Consider the following 27,680-nt stretch of genomic DNA (forward strand, 5'->3'; position numbering starts at 1 on the left):
AGAGAGGCAGATGGATCACAGGTCTGGGCCCATTAGTATCACTGTCCCTATTATACAGTCTGAGGCACAGCAGGGCATGGATCAGCATTCATGTCGCACTGCACGGGGCCAGGCAAGCTAAAGATCCAACCAGCAGACCAAATTCAGTGATGAATCCTGGTTACGTGTTCCCTGAGGCATGTTGTGCATATGCTAAGGAGAATCGGAAGCACAGAGGGGTGACTTTCATAAATTCAGTGGCCAGAAGGGGACCATTGCAATCATCTGTATAACACGGGCCATAAATAAGGTCAGACAGCAAGTTGATGGCAGAGTCACAAATAGAACCCAAAGGTCTGGAGCCCACTGCAGTTCTTTAGCCTCCAAACCATCCTTCTTCTCAGTTAATAATGTGGGGCCGAACACTGAAGTCCATGCTCAATCATGAGTCAGTCCTTGTTCAGACCACCCTTCCACTGATGTCAACAGGAATTTTTCTTGTGCAAGAACTGAGTCAGAGTTGAGAAAGGATTTTCAGGCTTTGGCCCAGCAGTGATAGAAAAACGAGAACCCTAAAAATCCAAGTGTGTTTCAGGAAGTTGGAAAATGACTGTATGAAAATTGGCATCTTTCCACCCCAAATATCTGCTTTAGATGGAACTTGAGTTGAATTAAACATAAAAGAAGATGCCGACACAGATAAATTTTTGGAGCCAGAGATCCATCTTCATAAACAGCCAGATGACAAAAAAACAAAGATCTTTGTCTCATATTTTGTACTAGGCTCCACGTTCTTCAACCCTGACCTGAGGGAACCTTATTTGTAGTTGACATAAGGATAATTCAAGCTCCCCTAGGGGCATCTGAACCACTCAGGGCAAGAATTCAAACTGAATTTGAACAGATATGAAAATGCTTGGACACCTTCCCCTCTTCCCTGCCTTAATAATTATTTTCACAGTGGCCTCTGCACAGCTGGAGCCTCACCAGAATAACATTATGCAGCACTTTGTTTGCTCAAAGCACTGTATAGCCATTGACAGCCCTGTTCCCCACCACATGGCTGGGCATTATTATCCCCATTTTACAGTAGAGGAAACGAGGCACAGAGTGGCAAAATATGACTAGTGGAAGGCCAGTAGAGGAGCCTGGATTAGAACTCACTGTCTCCTCTTTCCCAACGTCTCCCAGTCATGCTGCCATTTTCCATCAAAGCCCCAAAATGCCTCAAGAAAGGCTTCTCTCATGGGAGTGATGGTGTGACCAGGAGAGGGCAGCCCTACTAATCCAGCGAGACAACCTGTTCTCAAGAGACTTTTTGCTCAATTTTGCAGACTCCAACAGTTGGCATACGATTCTGATCAGCATCCAAAACCCAAGCCTGCAAGTCCTGTATGGGCGGAGCTCCCACTGGCTCCGGGAGTAGTTCTGCAGGCAGAGGGCTCCCATGCTCTTGCATTTATCTGCCCTAGAACTCCACAATGGGAATTCTGTCCTGTGCTCTGGGCATAAAGGGGCAGTGAGACACCCTAGGGAAATACCCGTGACTCCAAGGGTCTCTCCAGCACATGGAGAGATATCCTCACTGTGTTTGCAGTCCCTCAGAAGGAGTCATGCTAGGGGCCATATGGGGCAGGAAGAGGCATGTGTGAGTAGTAGGATTGCCAGGTGCTCAGTTTTTGACCGGAAAGTCCGTCAAAAAGGGGACCTGGCAGTGTCCGGTCAGATGTCCTGACCGGACATCAAAAGCCCAGTTACTGTGGGGTGGGGGGAGGTGCTGGGTCATTAACGCCAGCCCCTGCTCACCTGGGGTTGCCTCCTACTTGCAGGCAGGCTCCTTGTCAGGCTGCAGTGGCTGGGGTGGGGAGGGAGGTGGAGATGATCCAGTGAGCAATGAGGGGAGGGAGGGAGAGGAGCGAGCAATGGGGGCAGGTCCTTGGGAGAAGAGGCAGAGCAGGGTGGGGGGCTTGAAGGAAGAGGCAGAGCAACAGGCAGGGCCTGTGGAAGAGGTTGAGCAGGGGTGGGCCTTGAGGTGAAGAGCCTGGGGGGTGTCTAGTTACCAGCTATAGGAAAGGTGGCAACCCTCTTGAGCAGTCCTATGCACTCACTATTCACCGGTTGCCACAAGTCCCATAGAAATGATGCTCTAACCAGTGCTGGGGGCCAAACTGGAGCCCAGCTGCCTCAAGATGGATAAGGGGCTGGGATGAATCTCCCAAGGATCACTCCTGACCAGTATTCTGGTCTGCTCACTCCTTGCCGTCTGCGCTCTGGCTGCCAGCCTGTGCAATGCAGATGGTGTCTTTCAACTCCATCACTTGCTGCCAGCTGTAGTTTCCTGTACAGCAGGGGTTCTCAAACTGGGGGTCAGGACCCCTCAGGGGGTCATGAGGTTATTAAATGGGGGGTTGTGAGCTGTCCACCTCCACCCCAACCCTGCTTTGCCTCCAGCATTTATAATAGTGTTAAATATATTTAAAAGTGTTTATAATTTATTAGGGGGGTGCACTTAGAGGCTTGTTATGTGAAAGGGGTCGCCAGTACAAAAGTTTTAGAACCACTGCTGTACATGAACATAATTGCTGTTTGGAAACAGAGAATTTCTCCTGAATTAATTCTGCAAATTCAGGATTTTTTTTTATAGCAAATGAAACAAATATATGGTTGATTGCTATTGAAAATCCTGAATTACAGAATTAGCTCAGGACAAATTCTTTGTTTGTAATATTATATATTTCAGCCAGGCCAGCTGGCTCTGGACAAATGGATTTATGTTGCTGAGGGCAGAATGAAGCAAGCGTGCAACATGTGGTGCCTATTAACTGAGTTGGATGCCATATTTCTCAGCTACCTGGCTGTCTTGAGAAAGATCAGAAACACTTAAGATTAAAGGCTGCATAAAAGATTCGTGCTTGTTTTAATTTATTTTTTATAGGCTGTCTCTTCATGTCACTATAAAAAAAAATTAGCTGACCGACCGGCAGCTTCCACCACTCAAGTGTTCTCCTTAACCTAAAGTATCAGAGGGGTAGCCGTGTTAGTCTGGATCTGTAAAAGCAGCAAAGAACCCTGTGGTACCTTATAGACTAACAGACGTATAGGAGCATGAGCTTTTGTGGGTGAATACCCACTTCATCAGATGCATGTAGTGGAAATTTCCAGGGGCAAGTGCATATATGCAAGCAAGAAGCAGGCTAGAGATAACGAGGTTAGTTCAATCACGGAGGATGAGGCCTCTTCTAGCAGTTGAAGTGTGAAAACCAAGGGAGGAGAAACTGGTTTTGTAATTGGCAAGCCATTCACAGTCTTTGTTTAATCCTGAGCTGATGGTGTCAAATTTGCAGATGAAATTTGCAGTTTCTCTTTGAAGTCTGGTCCTGAAGTTTTTTTGCTGCAGGATGGCTACCTTTAAATCTGCTATTGTGTGTCAAGGAAGATTGAAGTGTTCTACAGGTTTTTGTATATTGCCATTCCTAATATCTGATTTGTGTCCATTTATCCTTTTTGTAGGGACTGTCCAGTTATGGCTGATGTACATAGCAGAGGGGCATTGCTGGCATATGATGGCTTATATTACATTGGTGGACATGCAGGTGAATGAATCGGTGATGGTGTGGCTGATCTGGCTAGGTCCTGTGATGGTGTCGCTGGTGTAGATATGTGGGCAGAGTTGGCATCGAGGTTTGTTGCATGGATTGGTTCCTGAGTTAGAGTTACTATGGTGCGGTGTGCAGTTACTGGTGAAAATATGCTTCAGGTTGGCAGGTTGTCTGTGGGTGAGGACTGGCCTGCCACCCAAGACCTGTGAAAGTGTGGGATCATTGTCCAGGATGGATTGTAGATCCCTGATGATGCGTTGGAGGGGTTTTAGCTGGGGACTGTATGTGATGGCCAGTGGAGTTCTGTTGGTTTCTTTCTTGGGTTTGTCTTGCAGTAGGAGGCTTCTGGGTACACGTCTGGATCTGTTGATCTGTTTCCTTATTTCCAACTACAAAAGCAGTTTCTCCTCCCTTGGTTTTCACACCTCAATTGCTAGAAGAGGGCCTCATCCTCCCTGATTGAACTAACCTCATTATCTCTAGCCTGCTTCTTGCTTGCATGTATATATACCTACCCCTGGAAATTTCCACTACGTGCATCTACATGCTCCAATACGTCTGTTAGTCTATAAGGTGCCACAGGACTCTTTGCTCCTTAACCTAAAGTAAACCCAATGCACTGAACTTTCCATCCCTTCACCTTTACTGTTTGGGCTTCTTAGATCTCCTAACCTAAGACAAGTCAGAATAGCTCAATAATCAGATGAGAGACCATCAGGGAAAGGCATGGTACTGCATGAAGTAATGTCAGTGATTACAAGGAAGCATTCTTCTCTTTAAAATCAGAGGGGTTCTGCTTTGATCTGGCTAGCTCAATAACAATAGCAATGAAGCTATGGCAGCATGAGCTAGCCACTTGCTGGTCATACCCAGGGACCCGGGTGAGCTTGTCACAGTTTCATTGCTATTGCTATTCGACCTAGCTAGTTCACGTTTGTCTACATGTGCTGCCATCACATCTCTGACTGCAGGGTAGACAGACCTCTAGTAGTAGTATTTGTATTTGCAGCAGAGATTGGGACCTCAGTATGCCAGGCACTGTATAAACACGCAATAGGAAGAGACAGTACTTGATCTGAACAGATATGACAAACAAAGGAAATGCAATTATCTTCATTTGACAGACGGGACACTATGGTACAGAGAGATTAAAAAACTTGCCCAAGGTCATGCAGGTAATTCTGTAGCAGAGCCCGAAATTGAACCCAGTCCCCTAGAATTATATAATCCATTGCCTTAACTGTAAAGTCACGTTCCCTCTCTTTCAACCAATGCCCGCTTGTGGTGAGAGGTGTGTTGTGCTGCTGGAGATGCTGAGATATAACAAGGGTGATCTTTGATATGTGACAAGTATCAGGGGGTAGCCGTGTTAGTCTGTATCCACAAAAACAACAAGGAGTCTGGTGACACCTTAAAGACTCCTGTTGTTCATTATAAATCCCACAGCCCTTTCTATGATGTGTAGCCAATGATTTTAGTTAATTATTTATTTATTGTGTGATGTTATGACTAATTAACATGCTATATTATATATATTCATTGTATGTTAAATAGAGTTAATGTGTAGAATTATAGAAGTATAAGATTGATCAGTATTTAAAGGGAATCATGTATTAGATAACAGTAAGACATGCTGAAATGCAAAAACCTGTAGCCTGAGGTCTGCAAGATTTTAGCCTAGCTATTTTAGGCCTTGGAGATAAGAAATGCTGATGTAAGTAAATGACTGAGGAATAACCCAATGCCCTAAGATTATGGGAAAAGAGATACCAAGTGGTAATATTGCAAAAATTTAGTCGGAAGATTAATTTTAAATTATAAAAATGCTGTAAAAGCACATCTGTCTCCAACATGTGTCTTAACCACGGAATACAGGTGGGGCATCAATGTTAATGAGAATAAAGAGAACCTACACAGCCTATAGAATTCAGGGTTCTTTATGTTTCTAGAGAACACAGACCAATAAGAAAAGAGAGGATTGACACTTTCACGTACATGTGCAGCGTGTAGGTATAGACAGAATCACATTATAAAAAAGGGGCCCAGAGTGGGAAAACTCCAGCAGAGACCATCCCTGTATTGATGATCAGTCCATGAAAGAGCCATCAGACTCTACCACTACCTAGGAGGATGTCAGTATGTCTGTAGTTATAACTGGTGCATGGATATATTTAGGAATTTTATATGCTGTGACATTCATAACTTTGTTGGTAACTTTATTAAAACTGCTTAAAGCTAGTGGACTTTGTTCGTGTGATTGTCTGTGTTACTTGCCTATGGTTTCATGTGTTCCTATGAGCTCAAGAGCTGAACTTGAGACTTTAGCCGTTAGAGCCGAACCCATGGTGGTATAATACAATTTACATCAAATAAAATAAGTCTACAGATGTGAAAGAAATCAACCCTAATTGTCTATGCAAATTCTCACTTCAAGGGGGAGCTGACTTCTCACTATCCTCTGCTCTAATCAGGTTTGCTGCACCAGTCCGCCATTCTGCCTATATGTTTCAAATTCGATTTGGCTATTTAAATCCTCACCTTCCACGCATAAAACCCACTTCCCCCCATTCCCAAAGGTGCCCAATCGATTTTCTCTTACACTTCTTTCTTCTTTCTCTTTCCTGGAAAGTTCCTTTGCAAACCCTGGTTACTAGAGAGGGGGCTGAATGAAATATGCAGGCGCACAATTGCAATCTGTCTTCTTTCAGGAGTACATTTCCTGCTTGGGTGTCTGCAAAAAATTCAGAGCAGACTCGTGCCCTGGGATGAGCCACTACCAGCTATTCTCTGGCTCCAGGAATGTGCTAGCATGTGCCTGGGAGATGGCTTGGGGAAGAGCAAAGCAGTTCAAGGAGGAGAGATGAAGAGAAACTTTCATCTGATGGCTCAACAGTGACCTCCAGTTAAATTCCTCCAAGAAGAGGACAAAGGAGCCTGTCTGGTTTTGCAAGCAGACTTCCCTTGACAGTGATAATCATCACTTTCAGCCTGTCATAAATGTGCTGCTGAATGTGCCTTTCTTTCCAGGACTTTTTTTGTGTGTGCTTGTTTTGGTGTATGTGGGTAAGACGACAACAGACGTAAGCATTATCCAATTACGGGCTGGCCGGTGGCTTGGCCCTGGTGCTGTGCCGGGAATGACCTTACGGCTCGGGTGAAAAGGCTGATGCAGCATGGAGAGAACAGGTCATAGCTCTAGGGAGACGGTGCATACTGTGGCAGTCTGCCTGGTTCTCTTGTCTCTGAATGTCTTGGGGAGAGAAGGTGTCACAATGGTGGGGAAAAGTTAGCTCCAAAATCAAATGCCAGCAGTACATCATAACATCTTTCCTTCCACACCTCCAGAGCAGGGAAGGAACAGACTCTAAGAGGTACAATGTTTCTTGGGATTACTCCTTACACTCTGTCCTTTTCTCTGTGGCTGTATTCACAATCTAGCCGTCTGTAGATCAGTAGCAGCACACTGGGTCTGGTAGTGAATGGGGAACCCGTGGCATATTACCAAGCACTGACCTGACACATTCTCTTTGATTTGTCCTATGTAGGAGACAGGCTGCCGTGCTGGGTGCCAGCTTCAGCTCGTTGGTGAATTTCTTGTCTGGTCTGAATCGGAGGGAGTTGCAGTAAGTCCAATAGCCAGGCGTTCATCCAATAGGACTAGCTGGAGTCTGCTTACCAGCTGGAGGTGGAAGAATGTGTGTTTTTGATCCATCAAGGCCAGCAAAGAGTCTGGCATACCTGTACAAGTGCATTCAACCTTAACTGCTGAAGGGCATATACTCCAATCAGAGGGCGATCGGGTGCTTACCAGCTCTTCAAGCCTTTTAGCTCTTCTGATTGGCATTACTTAGATCTTTTCTGGATGTCATTTAAACCATCTGTCCTTCATTCAGGCCCCCCAGTGCACTGTACTATCCGTGGGACAGCATTTGTGATCTTGAGTTAATCAATCAGAAATCTTCAGCTGATAAAAGTCTTCCTGCGCCAACAGCAAGTGTGTCTCCAATCTGTCTCAGATGTCCTTTCAAATAAAACCTTGGGCAGATTTCTGAAAGCACTGATGCTAGTTCTTCACTGTTACAGTATAATGCGTTGTCCTTGCAATGCAAAGCCATCTGACCTCAGCTTTTAAATCTGCTGATGCAAGAATTCCTCTTATCTTATTTTTGCCAGGAGTTTGGAGGGGGTGGATTCTTACTGTAAATGTAATGCTGTTACTTTAGGGATTAGCACTGCTTCATGCTGGAGATGAGTAGTTACCAGGTTTTCTGTGGGGGAGAGAGCTATCTACAGCATGCTAAAAACACCAGATTTCACTAGACTGAATCCATCTTCCATTTATTTTTAGAAAAATAGAGAGAATGGGGCCCGAGTCTCTCTACCATGCAACGTGTTGCTTCCAAAGGCCGCCATCCTTTCAGGATTGGGCTCTATAATGGTAACTGAGTCCAATGAAATATACTTTGTCATATCTGCCTTCTTCTCCGAGCCTGATCTTGAGAATTGCTGAGCACAGCCTCAATTTCCACTAAATTCCTAAAGGTGTCTAAAGAAGTTTTCAGATTCTGAACTTTAAAAGATTTATGTCAATTATATTCCAAGAGAGAGGGTGCTGGTTCACCTTAACATTAAGGCAATGTTACATCTTTCTAGTGGTGTAAAGGGGGCCCAAGGTGGGAGGAAACTATATTTAAGGCCGCCTTACTGCTAAAGTAATGTAAAGTGGTCTTAGGGTAAATGAGAATCAGGTTTATAAAATTCTAGGCTCTGGAGGAAAGTGCTGTCAGATCAAAGGCGTTTTCCAACATAAGAATGACACTCACAATATGTACACCCCTTTCAGTGCCCAAAACCCCAGCACCTAAACACTTATGCCCCACATGACCTGCCCTAAATCATGGAGTCAGATTTGGTTATGTCTACACTGCAGTTGGGAGCAAGCCTCCCAGGCAGACAGACTCACATTAGCTCTGCTCAAGCCAACATGCTAAAAATAGGAGCATGGGCTAGCCACCCAAGTGCTGGCTGGGCTTGTACTCAGGCATGCCATAATGTCCACACTGCTATTTTTGAGCAGGCTAACTCAAACAGAGATAGTGCATTTCTGTCTGTCCACACTGGGAGGCATGCTCCCAGCTGCCATGTGGACACAGCCTTTTAGGGACCACCAGATCATACCATGGTAAATTCTGGCAGAGCCAGGAATAAAACTCCAGGAGTCAAATCCTCCACTTATGTAGTGTGAATAGAGCTGCTCCAGCTGAGAGATCCAGCTTCTGGACTCTTTGACTCCTAGAACGCTGCAATAATAGACTACAAACCAGATCAAATCTCCATCATTCATGACAATTCCCACCCCAACAGTGCCTCATGCACCTGCATAAATAAAATAAAGGCAGGGAAAATGTATTTTTTTTGTTACATCTCTTTGTCTGGTGCACATACCCAGACAGTATCTTCATTAGCAGTATCTTTGCATTTAAAGTAATTCCAGGATTTGAAACACCAAACCTCAGAATGTCTTTCTTCTTAATCTCAGCAGCTCTTTGAAGTTGCTGCGTTGTGTGGCATGCTTCTCTGCCAGAGCATGTCGAGAGATGCTGCATTTACAATGGACATTACGTGCTCCTTGGACCAGGAAGCCAAAATTCATGGTAGCAAAATTAAAAAACATCCAGCATATCACTTCCTGTTCAGTCCCACCAACAACTCAACTATGTGAGAATATATCCTCTCCATCAACAGTCACTTGTGTGGAGAAATCAGGTTACTCAGACCTTTGCTGTACAATACTGATCGCAGGGTTACAAGTTCTGTAGTTTCGTCTCCTAGCCAGCTCTGAATTTAAACCAGACAGCAATTGCTTTGAAAGGTTTGGATAACACTGAATGCATCCCTGGGATTCTCTTTGGTTTGGGATGGTTGAAAGTGTGACAGATTAACACTATCCTGAACAAACCGTATGAAATTAAGATATATTTTACTGAATGATGTTAAACCTTATTGAATTAGGGTTAACACCTTGGGAATTCATTGTATTACAAATGCAAACATTTATGTACTCCTGTGAAATTGTATGGAACTGCTTTACCAGAAAGACAAGATTAATTCAATCTCTGGAAGGTCAGAGGAAGTTCGAAAGTCTTTTTGGAACTCTACAGTGTGAAGTGGATTTCCTTAGGAAATACCTTGAAGTGAAGGGAATGCAAATTCTCCTGTTCTGAAGCCAACCTTTTGGAGATATTCCCTGAGGAGAGAGATCCTTTGTATACTAACTATCTGCTTCGGGAAACTCCAGTTCAAAGACCCCTGAACTGTATAAAAAGGGAACTAAACATGTTATGAGGGGGCTTGTTCTGAGCTGCAGCTCTGATGAACTTGTAACCACAAGGATTCCCTTAGGGTGGGTTATTAAAAGACTGCACTTGCCAGAACCCATGGGAGACCTGGGATGAACTCTGGTAAGCTTATTAGCACGTGTGTGGGTTCTTTTATTGATTGTAATATATTTTCTCTGGAATGTTTTTTACCTTATGCATAAAGTAGGCTTGCTTAGAAAGAACTGTGTGGTAATCTGCAGCAATTACAATGTTATCCGTCTCTAAAGAGAAAGTGAGCAGGTGTCATAGGGCAACCTGCCTGTGCTGGGATGACATAGTGAAGGTAGAGGACTGTCCTACTTGTGGATACTCCAGTCAGAAGGGAGAGTGACACATGTCTTCACCCAAAGGGGCAACAGCTGGCAAGCTGAAAGCCAAGATTCGGGGGGCCCTTACTGAACCACCAAGGGAAAATACACCTGCAGTTGCCCAGAGCTGTGATAGAAAGTTAATTGGACACATTTCCCCCTCGAGGAGTCTCTTCAGTGGTGATAGCTGCTCAGCTGTTCATGCTTCTAGTGACTGACATGCTGTATGAGTCCCGTTGTGTAGGAAAACAGATAAGCTGCAGATATAGGTTTAGGTAACAACAGGAGCATATTTATTCAGGCATAGTGTGGAGCCCTACCTCTGGCTGGGTTATCAGCAGTAGAGCCAGAACCTGAGACCTCTGGATGAAAAAAGCATGAAAAGCATAAAATATAAGGCCACCCTTACTCACCAATGCTGTAGCAAGCTCATCAGCCTCTACCAATGGCTCAGCCACTCACAGAGTGTGCGTGGGTTACCAATATGCATCGTACCTTGAAGGGTCCCTTACAATATGTGCTAACTACTTATGCCAAACAATCTGTTCCACCCTGCATTTTGCTGTGATGCTGGGAGTTCCTTTCCTGGACTTGAAGAAGAGCTCTGTGTGGCTCGAAAGCTTGTCTCTCTCACCGACAGCTCTTGGTCCAATAAAAAATATTACCTCACCAGCCCTGTCTCTCTATGGGTTACAAAGACAGTCCCAATGGAAGAGACTCCAAGCCGAGCTCCTCAAAGGTATCAATAGAAGCTAGATACCTTCGGGGATCTGGGCCTCCCTGATACAGCCTGGTGAAACTGTCTGTGTAATCACAGTGCACACAGGTAGGTGACAGAGGGGTCTGGTTTTCAGAGAGACAGCCGCCCCAAGTTTTACGTACAATTTCCCTGCTCCTTCCAAGGTGCTGACACTGTGATTAGTCTCAGGCTTAACAAATGCTAATAACAAACATAACATTAGAAGAAAAAAAATCTCCTGTGAAAATAACAGGAGAAAGAAAATCTCTCTTAGCAAAGGACTCCAGTCCTGCAAGGCCTCCTCCATGTTTGCTCTGTGTATGGAAGCCCAGCAGAGTCAGGGGAAAATATAACTCAGGGGAAAAGCATCTTCACAGCAGTTTAATTAGTCTCTTGTTCTTTAGTTCAGCTTCTGCCAAGAGAGACTGGCCAATAGAACCAAACAGAACCTGAAGCAAATGTTGCTTGATCTGCAAAACACTTGCAGGATTACCAAATGCCTACTTATGTGAGAGGTGTACATCCCCCCATTTCACCAAGATGTAATTTCCCTTCCCAGTGTTTGGGCAGAGAGCTTGCATTCCAGCCTGATGTATTTTAATTGATTTCAGCTATTGAATCCCTTGACTTGGAGGCATGTGGAGGGCAGAGCAGATGAGCCACATGCAATTTCAAGTTAATACATTTTCCCCTTCCTTCTGAAGCTGGAAACTGACAAAGTTGTTGCATTTACTTCAGGCCCAACAACAGACAGAGCTGATTAGGGAAGTATGTCAGATGGTTGCAAAGAGAGGTACGGATTGAAAACACCATTATGAGAGATAAGCATTCTGATCTGGAGGCCTATTCAAATCCAAACTTTCCTGGACTTTGGGAGCGTTATGACTTGAATTTCTGCTTCAGAGCTACAAAGTCTCAGGTTCTGTTTCTGGCTTGGGCTCCAGCTATTCTGAGCCATTCCACTAATGGGAAGCTCACTGGCTTTCCCGTGAGTTCTACATAGGCAGAAGCAGAGCAGGATTCCAGAGAGGCTAATGCTTCTCAGCCCCGAGCATTAACAGCTCTGCCTTAGAGCAGAGATTGCTCTCTGGCCAGACTTCATGGAGAGTGGGGTAAGGCTCAATCCAGCAAACATATTTTCACTCGTGAGCTGGATAAGGGTCGAGAATATGTCTCCAGTAGCAAAAGGCAAGGGAACAAACCCACTGCACCACTCTGTTCATGTGTTTTAAGTCTCCTCTCACTTACTCTGCTGTAAGGAGCTGATCCAACCCCCACTGAAATCAACGCTAAGAGTCCCATTGATGTCAGTGGGCTCAAGACAAGGTCTAGTCAGTCTAGTAACTGAAGTGCAGAGCAGTGGAAGAGAAAGAAGAATCTCTCTCACTGCTAGTTAAAGCAGGAGTATGTGGATATGGCACAGAAAGGACCAGCATATATCAGGGAGGAATCTGTCCAAGGAAAGCAATAGTGATCCAGATTTAATTATCACACATGACTAGATTTGTACAGGAAGAATAAGTGCGGAGTAAGTTTAAGATTTTCACATGAGAGTTTTAAGGTTACTTTTCTGTCTCCTTGAGTAAAACCTGTGGGCCCAGTTCACTAGTGTAAAATGGTGCTGCTCCTCTGAAGTCAATGGAATTACACCAATTTACACCAGCTCATAATTTGGCCTTTGGGCTTCAGATCTAATTGGCTAGAAAGGAACGTTAAAGAATAGCGCATACAGCCTTTACTCACACTGGTGATGTGGTGCAACTTAGTGCTCACCCATCTGTCTAGATGACATAGTCTAGTGTGCTTATGTCTTCCTATTGAGTTAAAAGTTAAGCATGCACTTAACTGCTGTCCTGAACAGGGCTGATTTGCTACGTTGCTCTACTATTCAAAGCAGAGAATAGTCTCTCTCTCTCCCGCTCCCTGTACACGATGTACAGGCCCAGCTCTGACTGGCTGTGGCTCGTTACCTAATCACTTTGTGAAAATAAAGTGACTGATTCCTACCTGAATGAAAAATGTGCTGAAGACATTAATCAGAAAGCATAGTGCACCCAAAACCTCACGTGTGATTTAAACAGCCCCGTTTGCCTATTGGGTGCAAGAGCACAGGAGGTGAATGCGAAATGCTAACTCCTGCCTCCTGCTATGTTCTGTGTGCTACCTGCCTGGAAAGCCAGGCACAGTGAGAGCTGGTAATGCCGGATTCACTTACCTCACTGTCCTCTTCAGGGGGTGGAGGGGGCTCCTTGATAATCTGGAAGGAACAAACAGAAACAGACAACCTTAAATCCACACTTTGTTCGTTGGCATGATGCAAAAGTCACTTTAATTGAGGATTTGTCCCTGCCAGCTCCTCTGATCGTGACTGTGATGCATGTGGATTACATCGTTCCTACATGTGCTAATGCTGTCAGGATAACCAGGGAGATTCCTAATAAGCCACTGTAAAACCCTGGCATGCAGTCATTTCCTAAGTATAGTTCCCAATTACAGTCTATATCACCTGTTGCTATGATTGCTGCCAATCGTGACATGAAAGTGAATCTAACCAGTCTTGGAACTGACACTCCAGCTTTCTGAACTAGGAACAAAATACTCAGTGCAGCTAAAAAAGTCCCTCAGCTGAATAATAATGGGCTGGTGTAAACTAGAGAATTAGATCGACCCAACGATGTCACTCAGGGGTGTGAAAAATCCCCACTTCTGAGAGACGTAATTAAGCTGACCTAAGATCCTGTGTGGTCAGCGCTAGGTCAATGGAAGAATACTTCTGTCAACCTACCTACCGTGTTTTAGGGAGGTGGATTAACTACAGATATAGATTATTCTATCACCTAAAGGCCGCAACTGAGATCAGCACCCCATGTGCTAAGCACTGTACATAGAATCATAGAACAATAGGGTTGGAAGAAACCTCAGGAGGTCATCTAGTCCAACCCTCTGCTCAAAGCAGGACCAACCCAGAGGTGAAAGTAAGCTGGTGCACCGTACTGGGGCTGATAGGCTTCCCCTGGAGGCAATTTAAAGGACTTGGGGCTCCCAGCAGCAGCTGGACCCCCGGGACCTTTAAATTGCTGCCAGAGCCCTGCTGCCGGAGCCCTGGGGTAGCAAATGCGGGGCTCTGGCAGTGATTTAAAGGTCCAGGGGCTCAGCAACAGGGCTCCGTGGACAATTTAAAGAGCCCAGGATGGTAGCAGCAGCCAGAGCCCTGGACCCTTTAAATTACCACCTGAGCCCCCGGCTGCCGCTGCTACCCCGAGGTTCCAGCAGCAGGACTCGGGTGGTGATTTAAAGGGCTCAGGGCTCCCACTGTTGCTACAGCTCTCTAAATCACCACCTGCTGCTGGAGCCCTGGGGTAGCGGTGGCGAGGCTCTGGCAATGATTCAAAGGGCCAAGGGCTCCCAGCTGCCCCTACTGCACTGGAGCCCTGGGCCTTTTAAAGCTCCACCAGAGGCTGGGCCCCTGGGCTAGCAGCGGCAGCTGGGAGCGCCTTCCAATGATGATTTAAAAGGCCCGGGGCTCCCAGCTGCTGCTACCACAGCCTCATCCCCAGGCCCTTTAAATCCTGATTTAAAGCACCCGGGGATTTAAAGACCCCACCTCTTCCGGTAGAGGACACGCCTCTTCTGATTGAGGCCCCACCCCATCCTAAGGACTCCGGAGTACCAGTAAATCCTTTAAGTTACTTTCATCCCTGGACCAACCCCAACTAAATCATCCCAGCCAGGGCTTTGTCAAGCCGGGCCTTAAAAACCTCTAAGGATGGAGATTCTACCACCTCCCTAGGTAACCCATTCCAATGCTTCACTACCCACGGTAAGAGACGATCCCTGCCCCTAGGAGCTCACAGACTGCATAGATAAGGCAGAGTGGAGAAACAGAGGCATAGAGAAATGACTTGCTTAGCGATCACACACCATGTTAGTGGCAGACATAGAATCCAGGTCCCCCGCACCGGGTTCACCAGACCACATTGTCTTCTTATGTTCTGCGCAAACTCGACAGGAAGGGAAGCAGTTATTGCTTATTATCCTTCATGCTGTTGGGCTAAGAATTCAACCTGTCATGAGCTTTTTAATTTAAAAAAAAATCCCATATAAGTTGGAGGCTCTCACAGCATTTCTAACTAATAAAGCAACTGCGGTGAGGTTTTGGGCTGGTCGGGTGTATTCTCCATAGAAACTATTTAAATGTATGTGGGAGGGAGGCTATTAGTTCATGCATGAAGTTTGTATCTAGGACTCAACAAATAGCTGGCTATTATTACAGCTCTCCACTCCAAGTGCAATAGAAAGCCATCCAAAGGGACAGCTATTACATACAGGCATGTCAAACATCTCTCTCTAATTCCAAATTCATCCCTGGGGCATGGCTGTTGAAATCAGTGGGCTAAATCCAACCATTTCAGTGCGACTATATCAGGGATTCATTTTCTCCCATGGTCACATATTTATCTGAATGAAAGAACCTTTTCTTTAAACTGCACTCAACAGGCCAGAGGCTACAAGGTGCAGAATGCCTCCTGCAAAGTGGCAAACACCCTCCGTTTCCCTGACTTCAACCTGTCGTCGCAGATTTGGGCCCAAGGGCATGTCTGAGCTGCTGGAGGTTTGCTGCTTAGGCCCTGGAGTTAGTCATTTTTGAAAGCGAGGCTCCACAAACAACTTGACTATTTAAATAGTAAGGGAAGGAAAAATATGGCTGCTGCACAAGAGTCCCGAAGACATAAATATTTATGAAAATTCCTCTTGTTCCCTGTTTTGCTTCTCCGATGAGCTCACTGTTTTTATTTTCCTCTCATAAGCCCCGAGTCATGCAACGCGGTCATTAATGAGGAGCATGTGCCCTCATCTAACAATGCTGAAAGGGGCTGGCCAGAGGGTCAGGGTTATCCCCTTGTTTGTGGCTTGACTCCGAGTAGGGGTGTCCTTGAGTCACTGCAGCGACCTGTCCCTGGGCACAGTAGCTGCCGTTTGTTTAATTGGCCATTCTGTAAAGTTTTGAAGAGCTTGTGCGTGTGCACTGAAACCAAATCAACCCTTTGTGTTTTGTGTTTAGAAGCAAAAAGGCCATTTGGAAGGAAGCAATGACATCTGAAGAGGATTAAAGAAAGCACCAGCAAACCCAAGGGCCAGGCTGTGGCGGTGAAGCTGCTGGCCACATTACAGGGGAGGGTGCACAAGCAGGAATCCCTGAAGGAATTCTGGCTGACTTGCAGGCTGGAGCTAGCAAAGGCTGAAAGGCTGCAGCAAGTTTAACAACCCAGTGATTAGTGTGTGTCACAGTGTCCCCAATCCAAAGAGGCTCTGAGTCTGTTATAGCCCCAGTTGCGGAGCCTTGTCTCCAGTCCAGTTCCTGGTGTATCAGCCAAGATAGCAGCTGTCATAGATGCACCCAGCAAACCCGAGGTCATGCATGTGTCAAATCACCCGTGAATGGGGACTGAACCAAGGTACTTCATGAAACAATAATGGATTCTGATGGTTGATCTAAAGGACGGCCACCACTGTCACTGGCTCAGAAGAGCAGGCACCATTGGTGCTATTATGCCAGTCCACAATGGCCCGGCCTCAGGACAGACTGACACGGTGGGTAGGTTTGCCAGAAGCAAGGCTAATCCAAATTCCCACATGCAGATTTGAATGCTGCTGTGAGGGGGAACCACTAACATACACGCGTGGCTGCAAGATGTGTTACATGCATGGTGGGTAGTAAATGTCTCTAGTGTAAATAAGGGCATAGTCCCTGGAGCCAGCAAGTGTGGGAGACATAGCCACAGAGTCTAGCATAGTGAATTATATGAGCTGAAAGGTAGCAGGGACAAAAGGCCCTGCCTTCCTCCACTTCTCCCTGCGCTTTTTGGGCATCCTGGCTTGGACAGTGTCTGTGCACTCCTCAGCATGATTGTGACTGGCCTTAAAGAGGCTCGGGACGTTTCCACGCACCTTCTTTCTCCCATTAATTGATGGGTAGCAAATCAAACAATCTTAAAGCAACAAGATAGTGCTCAGTCTTCTACACTACTCTTCTTTAGCATCATATAAGAGTTAAAGATGAGAAGGACCTACAGCTTATCCGGTCAATTGTCTTGCAAGGGAAAGCTTGACACTGGGTAATGGTTATATTCTGGTTGCTCCGTCTATTCCTCTTGTTCTGCACATTGCTGAATTGTTTGCACTGTGTGTTGGCTGTACTCTGGGTGGTCTACATATTGTTTGCACAGCATGTTAGGATACTGTTTCAACTTTATGTTGCTGTATAGTGTACATCAGGAATAGGCAACCTATGGCACACGTGCCAAAGGTGGCATGCATGCTGATTTTCAGTGGCATTCACACTGCCTGGGTCCTGGCCACCAGTCTGGCGGGCTCTGCATTTTAATTTAATTTTAAAACTTTATTTACTTTACATATAACAATAGTTTACTTATATATTATGGAAATAGAAAAAAGATCTTCTAAAAACATTAAAATGTATTACTGGCACGCGAATCCTTGAATTAGAGTGAATAAATGAAGACTCAGCACATCACTTCTGAAAGGTTGCCTATCCCGGCGTACACTTTGTGTTGATTGCATTCTGTTTGTACTTATCTTGTTTGCACAGTTCTGATTGTGTTCATGTTGAACTGTACATTGACTGCAGCGTGTTGACTGTATTTTGGTTGCTCTATATAGTTTGCAGTGTGTTACTGTACTGTTTGCTTTGCATGTTGATTGTATTCTGATTGCACTGTATATTGTTTGTATGTTAACTGTATTCTAAATTCATAATGTATTGTTTGTGCTGTATTTTGGTTGTACTCTGATTGCTCCTCATATTGGTTGCACAGTGTGTTGCTGTATTGTTTACACTGTATGTTGATGGCATTCTGCTATCACACAGATCCAGACCATATAGAGAGAATATGAGATGAGCACTGATTGCTGAGCAGGGTTAAAAAGTTCAGGACCAGCAGGATTATAAATTCACTCTGTTATCCTGATAAACAAGCCAGATTTTTATCAGCACAACTACACCTAAATCATTAGGGTTTGCATAGAAAGCAACAAGAAAAAATCCTGGAAAACTTCTTGGAAGAGAATCTGATGAAATGATTCATTGGAACCAAATATGGAGTAAAGCTGTTGTTTGGAGCACCATTTAGATTGTATTATGAATAAAACTGAGCTGGGGAACAAAGTTACAACATAGTTGTCCGGTGCTAACACCCTTTGTATTGGCCTGTGACTGAGAAACAAGACTCCCCTTCCTTCCCATCTCCCTGGGCCCCTACTGCGCACAATAACATGCCTTCCTTTGAATCAGCCTCACATTCCTGCACTCCGCTACCGTCTGGGTTCTTCACTCTCCCTGCAACCCCTCATGCACGTTGTCATTCTGAGCATTAGGAGTTAGGTTACATAGGAAGTGGTACACTGCAAGTGCCAGGCACGCTTCTTTGACATGCCTTCTCTAACATAAACACAGAGCAGTGTGGATGTGTGTGTGTGTGTGTATATAAAATTACCCCTTTCCAGAAAAAACCCTACCAAAACAAATCATTACACTCCACAAACAATTCTGCCTTCTGGGGAGAGGATGAGAAAGAATGAACTGTCAACAGATAATAATCACGTCACTTAATGCACAACTGGAAGGTGCTCGGATACTGTGGTGATACGGATGATATAAGAACCTATATAGATAAGAATAGATTAGGAGAGTGATTTCCCCAAGGTCAGTGACAGCTGTCAGTATAACTCAACTCCCATGAGTACCTATCAACTGCCCAATCCACTTGACCAGGTATTTATCAAGTTAGACTTGTTATTTGTATTGGAAGCATACTCAAGGAGAATGGGTTCTTCCTTTTATTATTTCTCTGCAGCTCATAAAACACGCCCAGGCTGTAGGAATTTTCAGGTTTGCTAAATGGCTCAGGGAGGACAAAGAGAAAGAACAAATAAGCAGATTTCCAATCCTGCAAGGGATCCAAGGCACAAAGACACAAGATCGTGGAGGAGTTTGCTTGCTTAACCTGAGTGTGTTTATTCTCTGGCAGGTCTAGACCACGGGTTCCATGAGTCAGCACTTTTGAATATCTCAGATACACAGGCTCTGAGTGTATCAAAGGGCACTGCATAGTTTGCCAAGGGGGTTAAACCAACCCAGTGCCTTGGTGAAGGAGTTCAGCTTCTGATGGGTGAGAAGGAGCCCACATCAAATAGAACCTTGGTTTCTGGAGATGGAATTATGGGTTTAAGTAAGATGGTTTATTCAAAGTGGTGCTCTTTGTTTTAAGAACATGAAGATGACAAGACCTCTGGAAAATGGCTTTTAACAGCACAAACGCTGACCGTGCATGCAGAAGTTCCATAGTCCTCAGCGCAGGCTTTTCTAGCCCCATTATCAGAAATATTTGGATTTCTGGCCACATTGGTGGATTAAAGCTCTGAAGCAGACCCAAAACCCCAGATCCAACCTGTGGAAGTTCAGATCAGGGTCCAAAATTTGAGGCTTTTAATGACCACTGAAAGATGCCTTAGGCTTGTCTCACACATTGTTTATATTGTGTGAGACTGTTGAGTTCAGTGGAGTTTCTCCTGGTTTGCACTGGTATATGTCTGAGGACAAACAGGCCCAGGAGATTTGGCCAAGCTAAGTATCCAAACATTCATTTGCATAGCTGAAGTTATTGGAAACTCTTGGGACTTCAGATTGGGCTGGAAATCCAGAGAGATGGGTTTGAGCTATATGTGTGCACAGACACACATACACGAAATGGATGTAAAGTGGTGCCAAATCAGACGGGCGGTGTTTTACACCTGCTCACTTTGCACAAGCATAAAGTGACTTCCCAATACAGAGAAGAAACAGGGTCCAGTGTAGTTGATGGATGCGAATTCAGTATGTTGGGACAGGAGGATTGAGCCTGCTGTGGTTTGTACAGGGCTGTGAAGTTTAGCTCTCTCTCTCTATCAGTGTGTACCACATGGGCGTGCAGAATGCAATCAGCTGGGAGAGTGCCTGGCCAAGCAAAACGCTTAGCCTAGTTTAGCTTGGCAAAGCTGAAGTGTTTGTTCATGTGTGTTGTAATTGTTTTTATAACCCCAGGCTATTTTTTCTTTCTTGATGTCACTTGCTCCTATAGCCCCTGTTTCTGATGGGGAGAAATGACCATCGTTCATCGACCATATTAGCTAGTTAACCCATAGACACCTGAGGGCTTCTGCTTCATCATCATGTTATGATAATGCTTCCTTATGGCTCTTTTGTTTAAAAGGTAGCAAGGGCAGGTGGAGAGTGTGGTCATTGGCTTTTCTTGGCACAGGAAAAAGCTGTGAGATTTGCTGTCAGCCCTTTTGCACGTTTAGCTGTGAGAAAATTCAGGGCAATAAACTGATTCTTTGTCTTTATGCTATCTTTCACCAAATGTTCTCAACATGCTTGTAAACTGACGGATGCAGAGCTCTCTTTGCTGACTTGCCCTGATGTCAGGTGCTAGCATCATGCAGAGAAATGCAGCTCTTTCTGCTGACCTGCCCTCTATTAGAGCAGGCAAGCATGATCAGTTACAACCTAGAAGTACAAAAGAGCTTGAGTGTCTGATTCTCCTCTGTCTAGGGGGTGTGGGTGTAAAATCCTATTAAATCCAAATTTTACACCAATTTTGCACAGGTGTAAATGGCACCGAGAAGATGGAGAATCAGGCCCTGAGTTGCTGAGGCAGAGGGAACCAGGACTAGGACAGAGGAGGCCCTACAGGAAAAAACACCCCACAACAATTAGCCGCTCTCTGGAAGAGATGTGAGTTGCATCATTATTTCGGTTAGCAATAAAGGCAAACTCCAGGAACTGAGGGTAAACTTGAATCCTATCCAGTGTGTCTTCACAGTGTCACAAGCTGAGTAGGATCTCCACCTGCTTGGAATGCTGTTCATACTAACTCCTTACAGCGCTATGTGATAAATAAGTGATATAGAGGCATCACATCATTTACCACTGCCTCTTGGGTGGAGCACAACAGATATTTCATAGCTACACAAACAGTTTAAGGCAGGAAGTGAAGAAGGCTGTATCTAGCTGAAAGTACAGCAGTAATTTAGGAAAGGAGAATGGTATTACCTGAGGGGGAATTTGACCCTTCTTCATATGGAAAGTTATAGAACACTGATACTTTGTAGCCACTGTAAAACCCCTAATTTTTTTTATTATTATTTTCAAACTGGTGAAAGCCCAGTGGTTCAAGACATTTAGAGCTAGACAGGACAGAGCATCAGAGAATGGATTATAGGGACCAATCTGCACTGGTGGAGTTAGAGGAGATGGATTGGGCATCAAGGCCTAGCAGGTGTGTTTCAGTTCTAATGTCTATGACAGGTGTTCTCAGCATAGATATGCCTTCAGTTTTTGGGTGTCCAACCAAAGTCACATTCAGGGGCCTGAGAGTGGATGCTGTGCTATTTCTGAAAAGTCAGGCCCCTTTGAGATGTCTTAAATTGGGGAGCCAAATCACGAGACACTAGAAAATCTTGGCTGTGGTTCTAAGGTTCCAATCAGAGTAGAAGCCTGAGGTTCAGAAAGCTGCCTTTCTCCGTTACCTTAACTAGAGCCCTCTCCAGACTCTCAGGGGAGGGGAAAAACAACTGGACCTTACTGGGAATCAGTTCCAGCAAGGAAGCCAATTAGTCCACCTTTAAATCTGACCAATTCCATGAGGGTGAGAACAAATCCAGGCATCTTAATATGAACCCTTCTAAAATTTGGGGTGGGAAACAGTTTCTATTTTCAGATCTGAGATTATGTCTGTCTTTTATTCTCATGTTGAAGTGCAAAAACAGACATGTGGCTAACTTCATTTAATATTAATTGTGGTTCATGCCAAACTCCTCCATGTGTTTAGGGGAGACTAGACCCCAGGGATTAAGAACCAAAACCTTCCATTAATTAACCCCATTTTGACTTGTGACGCAGTTTGCAGATGAATGGAGCTGACATGCAATTCCACAGGGAACGCAAATGACATTCTAGAATCTGCAAAGGGCACTCCTTTTTCCTAGGCTGATTTTCTGAACCGATTAGGCAGATAAATTGGGCCAAGTTCAATGGGTGTTGCCCCCAAATGTCTAACCCATTTTCTTCAGAATGAATATCTAGGTGAAATCTATTTGCAGAAACAAACAAACAAACAAAAAAAGTCATTACTAGTTGTCAGATCCAGCAAGCCTTGTTATGATCCAACTGCCTAAGGAAGGACCCAGATTTAAAGCAATATTTCTCCTTAGATGGGGAGAACCAACCTCCTCCTGCAGATCTGAGAGCTGATAAAATTGTAAAAAAGACTGATATCATTCTGGTGTGCATTAACAGAAATGCCATATGTAAGACACAGGAGGTAGCTGTCCTGCTCTACTCAGCACTGGTAAGGCCTCATCTGGAGTATTGTGTCTGGGCTCCACACTTTAAGAAAGATGTGGACAAATTGGAGAGAGTCCAGAGAGACCAACAAAAATGATAAAAGGTTTAGAAAAACTGACCTATGAGGAAAGGCTTTAAAAAAGGGGCATGTGTAATCTTGAGAAAAGAAGACTGAGGAGGATAACCTAACAACAGTTTTCAAATATATTAAGAACTCTTATAAAGAGACTGTGATCAATTGTTTTTCATGTCCACTGAAGGTAGGCAAGAACTAATGATCATAATCTGCAGCAAGGGAGATTTAGGTTAGATATTAGGAAAAAAACTTTCTAACTCTAAGAGTAGTTAACCTCTGGAACAGGTTACCAAGGGAGGCTGTGGAATCCCCATCATTGGAGGTTTTTAAGAACAGGCTGGATAGACCCCTGTCAGGGATGGTCTAGGCTTACTTGGTCCTGCTGGACTTGATGACCTCTCGAGGTCCCTTCCAGCTCTACATTTTATGATTCTATGACCAGCGAAAAGATAAGGGGGGGGGGGGAGGAGGGGGGAGAATATTTCAGTTTACCTGAGGCAAAAAAAAAGAATAGTGCCTCCAATATTCAGTCAGTTACAGAGTGTTTGAGGGGACTGGGAGTCAGGACTCGTGGGCCTAAACTTTCAATGATTTGGGGCAATTCCATTTTTGGCTGCTCAACTGAAAGCAAATCATAAGGGTCTGATTTTCAGAGGACAGGTGCTCAGCATTTTCTGAAAATCAGGCCCCTACAAGATGTGTCAAAATCGGACACTCAAAAATTAATAGGCATGTTTGATAATTTGGCCTTTCTGTGTCTGGATAACCCTTGCCTGACTGATGAAGCTATTAGTAGAGTTAATGTCAGTAAAGTGCTGTGGGACACCTGGAGGAAAGGTGGGTGCTAGATAAAATAAATTGGTTTAACCTCATTCTACATTCAGTAGGTCCATATTATTTTATATCCCCTAGCACGAATGCAGGAACTGCAACAAGGAAACAAGCTGAAGGAATGTCCTTTTTCTGCCTCTCACCACCTTTGCTCACACAGGGCCAGATTCTGTTCTCATTTATTTGGGCATAAATCTGGAATAACTCCAGTGGAATTACTCCAGACTCACTCTGGTATAACCAAGAACAGAATGTGGCCTACTCCAAGGAGTGCACTGTTCCTGGCTATTATTTCCTTGACTAGCTGCATGTTTGACTCTTATACAATCCCCAGAGTGGCAATTTTTCTTTTCATTCCAGCTTATGTGCTTGGTGTTTCATTGCCCACACCCTCCACAGCCCTCTCTGTGGTGGAAAGTATGCGTGTAATCTCATTGTCCTTGTCTTGATAGGAAAAGAAGTGAAGTTTAATTTGGGCTTAGTTAGCATGACCTAAATGTCACCTTTTTCCAATAGAGATGCAAGGTTACACCTGTGGCTTGATATTAGCTGGCTGGGTTGTAGCCTAGGCTCCTGCCTAGGTGTTAGACCTAGCAAGGGTACAACTCAACGAGCTATAAGGTGTTACCCTGAATCTCTACTAGGAAAAAGGAGTTAGGTCAAACTTAGTGATCTTAGATAAAATTGATCTAACCTGGAGCACTTCTCACAGTCAAGTCAAGGCCGGTTTCTCCCATGGAAGATTACAATGGCTTGTAAGTTTATTGTCCCTGAGGGAAAGGAAAAGTCACAGATGCTGGAATCGTGTCAAAGAAAGGAATTGTCATTGTTGAGTCCTTTAGGATCTACTGTAGGGAAGCAGGGATGGAAACTTAGGGCTTCATTTCTCTCAGTCAAAACTTATATTGACTTCAGAGAGGGTAGAAACTGAGGGCCAGACTCTGAAAGCCTCATTCATGCCAACCAGCATTGAAAGCCATGTGGGTCCCAGGGTATGTCTACATGGCAGCAAGTCCCAAAGCCCAGGACAGCTGATGGGTCATGGGGCTCAGGCTGCAGGGCTAAAAATGGCAGTGTAGATACTGGGGCTTAGGCTGAAGCCTCGGCTCTGAGATCCTCCTCAATTATGGGGTTTCAGAGCCTGAGCTTGAAATGTCCACAATGCTATTTCAAGCCCCACAGCTTGAACCCTGTGAGCTGGTCAGCTGACCTGGGCTTTGAGACTTGGTGTGGGACTCTTATCATTGCTGTGTAGACATACCTCTACTAACTACAGTGGGACCACTCGTGGAGTAAGACATTATCCGGTGTGAGCAACAAAATCAGATCCTCAGCCGGCGTAAATCAGCACAGCTCCATTGACGTCAATGAAACTATACCAATTTACGTCAGATGAGGATTTGGCCTTTGGCCCAGAGTATTAGAATCTTGCTCTGAGTGAGGACTGGAGGATGGGGTACTAAGAGAATGTCGCTCTCCATGTTAATATCCCTGCCAGGTCTTTCACTAGATTGTTTGTATATTTTTTTTAAATCAATTTAACTGGAAAGGAATGGAGCCTAATTTTACAGATCCATGTGGGAGTAGATGAGTGCCAGAGTACGTATAACTTTTTGTTATTCACGACTGACAAGTTGGAGGGAGTGGGTGTAAAATATAATTTTATGGCTTTTTAGAGTTACCACAGACTCACACATTATGTTTCCTCCTTTTCCTCAAGTTTAACATTGCTTCTTGCATCTTTCTAGCATATTTCCTGTTTTTCCCCTGCCTCCAACTCTTGGTTCCAAACGCTTTGGCTGGCTGCAGTCCAGACTGAGAACCAAGCAAATTGCTGGATTCTTCCACATAGCCTTCCAGAAAGCCGCGGTAAAGCTGAGACTGGTCTTAGATGTCAGAGGCGTGGCCCAGTACCTCATTTAAACACTGTCCTTGCCCCTGTATTTAAAGAAGCTATGGCACAGAAATGAGAAGGATGCACATGCTGAGAGTGGGGTCAGGTTCAGGCTCTGTCTACACTAGGAGCCAAGGATATGATTCCCAGCTCGTGTAGACAAACTTGTACACGGACTCATTGAGCAACTGTGCTAAAAATAGTAGTGTAGCAACAGGCAATGGCAGTGGCTAGCTGCCCTGAGTATGTACCCTCAGCATCCAGGCGGGTTTGTACTCAGCACAGCTAGGCTTTTGTGTGCACAAACAACCATTGCACACACAATGTACCTAGCTATCCATTTGCACTTTCAATTATCCACTTTGCATGTGCAAATGTGGGGTGGAATCCTAGTCCCACTGGATTAAAATGCAAAACTCCCACTGGTTTTTCATTCCGATAGAATTTCATCTGTGGTGTTTTCCAAATAGATCCTCCTTTGAAACATGGCTTGTAAGGTCATTCCACTGTAGCTAGCATTTCATCTTCCATCATCCTCTCAAAGTGCACATAGGTAGAAATGTTGATTCAGCAGAGCATCCTGGGCTAGTTTCATTCCTCTCTGAACCTGCTCCTCTACTGTAACTCCATGGCCTATTTACTGTTCTGATGCACTGAGTGACCTTTGCATCTACTGTAAATAGACTGATGAATTACACACTTCATCCCAGAATCCTTTGGAGAACCATAAGCATGGATACATTTGGAAACAATGTTGCTTTTATATGGGTGGATGCCAAAGGAGACGGTGGGCCAAATGAATCTTATCCAGTGGACTTATTCCAGGGATGAATTTGGCTTGATATGTTGCCTGGATCATTCCTATTTAATTAAAAAATATGCCAATACGAACTTAAGTGTTTAGAAACGAGCCTGTCAATCAGAAATACTTTTATTCCTGGTAATAAAAATCCTCCCCCTCACTTCCCCGGATGCACACTAAATTATCACTGGGCTTGAATCCACAGCAGTGTCTCTTGTTTTGCAGTTTGATTATCAGAGGCTACTGCTTGTCAGCCTTCTATGTCTGCTGACCATGCCAGCACCTCTGCTGTTCTTTCACACCATGCCCCTGACAGTGCGGTTACTGCTACAGACAGACTGAGGTGGAAGTGGGGACTTACCACAGTGCAGCAGAGAGGCCAGAACCACCAGAGCAGAGCGAGCATCAGGAGAAGGAAGAGGATCAACAAGGCAATGGCCAAGATGGTCCCATCAGACTGCAAGGGGGAGAGACAAAGAGAATGTGAGCTGCAGCAGGAGATAAATACAAACTCCTCCATCCCCACCACCTACAAAGCATCCTGCATTTGTAAGAGTTCACGGAGTCCTTTGAGCCCAGTAATTACCCTGAGAGGCCCGTGCACATTGAGTTTATTTTTACTGACAAAGCATAATTTCCCCCCGCCCATTCCCGCCCCCCGACACTTCCCTCCTCCAAGTCATCACATAATCACTTCAGTGCTAGTAGAAGCTGATGTCCTCATAGCTCTGCAGAAGGAGAGCATCTCTTTATTCAGAGGACAGGTGCAGCAGCTATGCAAGAGGATCCAACTCCAGGGGCAAGAAAGGAATTCTTGGCCTCTCAGTGGAGAATGACAACAAAGGGGACCAATCAGAGCTGGTTTCTAGAGTGATATGGACGCTTGCGCCTGCTCTGCAATGGACTGAGACCACCAGTTCATTTCTTATAGACCTCTGAACAGCAGCCAGGTGGTAACCAGATTTAACCATAGAGGGGGAAGGTATTTGACCACTATGACCAAGGCCTTGAGCCACCCAGTCCCACAGTTGATTTATCCATCACATCTAAATGAGTTCACGACAGTGGTTTTTTTGAGGTGAAAGGCTATTCTGGCTCAAAAGCAGCTCAAAATACCATTTAAATGGTCTGTAGCCACACAGGATTCTGCAGTTGTCATCCTACTACGTGTCATGACCACTGGGAATTGATTGGCAGGACTGGGAATAGAACTCAGATCCTCCTGCTCCAAAAGGTGGAGCTAAAGGTGAAGCTTATTAGCTCTTCTATTCTATTCTATATCAGTTCTTAGACAGTGCTCATCAGCACAGTATCTCAGCACCTTCCAGTAGTGCATTCGCTATTAGAAGTGTAGGGACTACATCACAGAGTTGGGCAGTTCTGAAACCAATCAGTAGATGGCAGTGGTGCACACCCAAAGTAACCCAGTAGGTTTTCAATCTTTTCCATATCAGAACCTTATCTCCTGAGGCGGCTCCAGGCACCAGCGCTCCAAGCGTGTGCCTAGGGTGGCAAGCCATGGGGGGCGCCCTGCTGGTCGCTGTGAGGGCAGCAGTCACGCTGCCTTCGGAGGCATGCCTGCGGGAGGTCCACCGGTCCCGTGGTTTTGGCGGTAATTTGGCAGCGGGTATGCTGAAGGCATGGGACCGGCGGACCTCCCGCAGGTGC

The 27,680-nt window shown here is 45.0% G+C and overlaps 1 protein-coding gene across 4 annotated transcripts in view; it reads right to left on the bottom strand.

The window, feature by feature from the left end:
- The window catches only part of ANTXR1 (ANTXR cell adhesion molecule 1), a 250,183-nt gene that overhangs the window by 127,721 nt on the left and 94,782 nt on the right, over positions 1 to 27,680 (bottom strand). For all 4 annotated transcript variants that reach the window (XM_050940028.1, XM_050940026.1, XM_050940027.1 and 1 more), the window contains exons 13-14: positions 26,374 to 26,469; positions 13,221 to 13,262 (exon numbers count right to left, since the gene is read on the bottom strand). In XM_050940028.1, coding sequence (XP_050795985.1) covers positions 13,221 to 13,262; positions 26,374 to 26,469 — 138 coding nt within the window. The remainder of the gene's footprint in view (positions 1 to 13,220; positions 13,263 to 26,373; positions 26,470 to 27,680) is intronic.

The sequence above is a fragment of the Gopherus flavomarginatus genome, chromosome 2 (assembly GCF_025201925.1).
Source record: "Gopherus flavomarginatus isolate rGopFla2 chromosome 2, rGopFla2.mat.asm, whole genome shotgun sequence".
NCBI classification, from domain to species: Eukaryota; Metazoa; Chordata; order Testudines; family Testudinidae; genus Gopherus; species Gopherus flavomarginatus.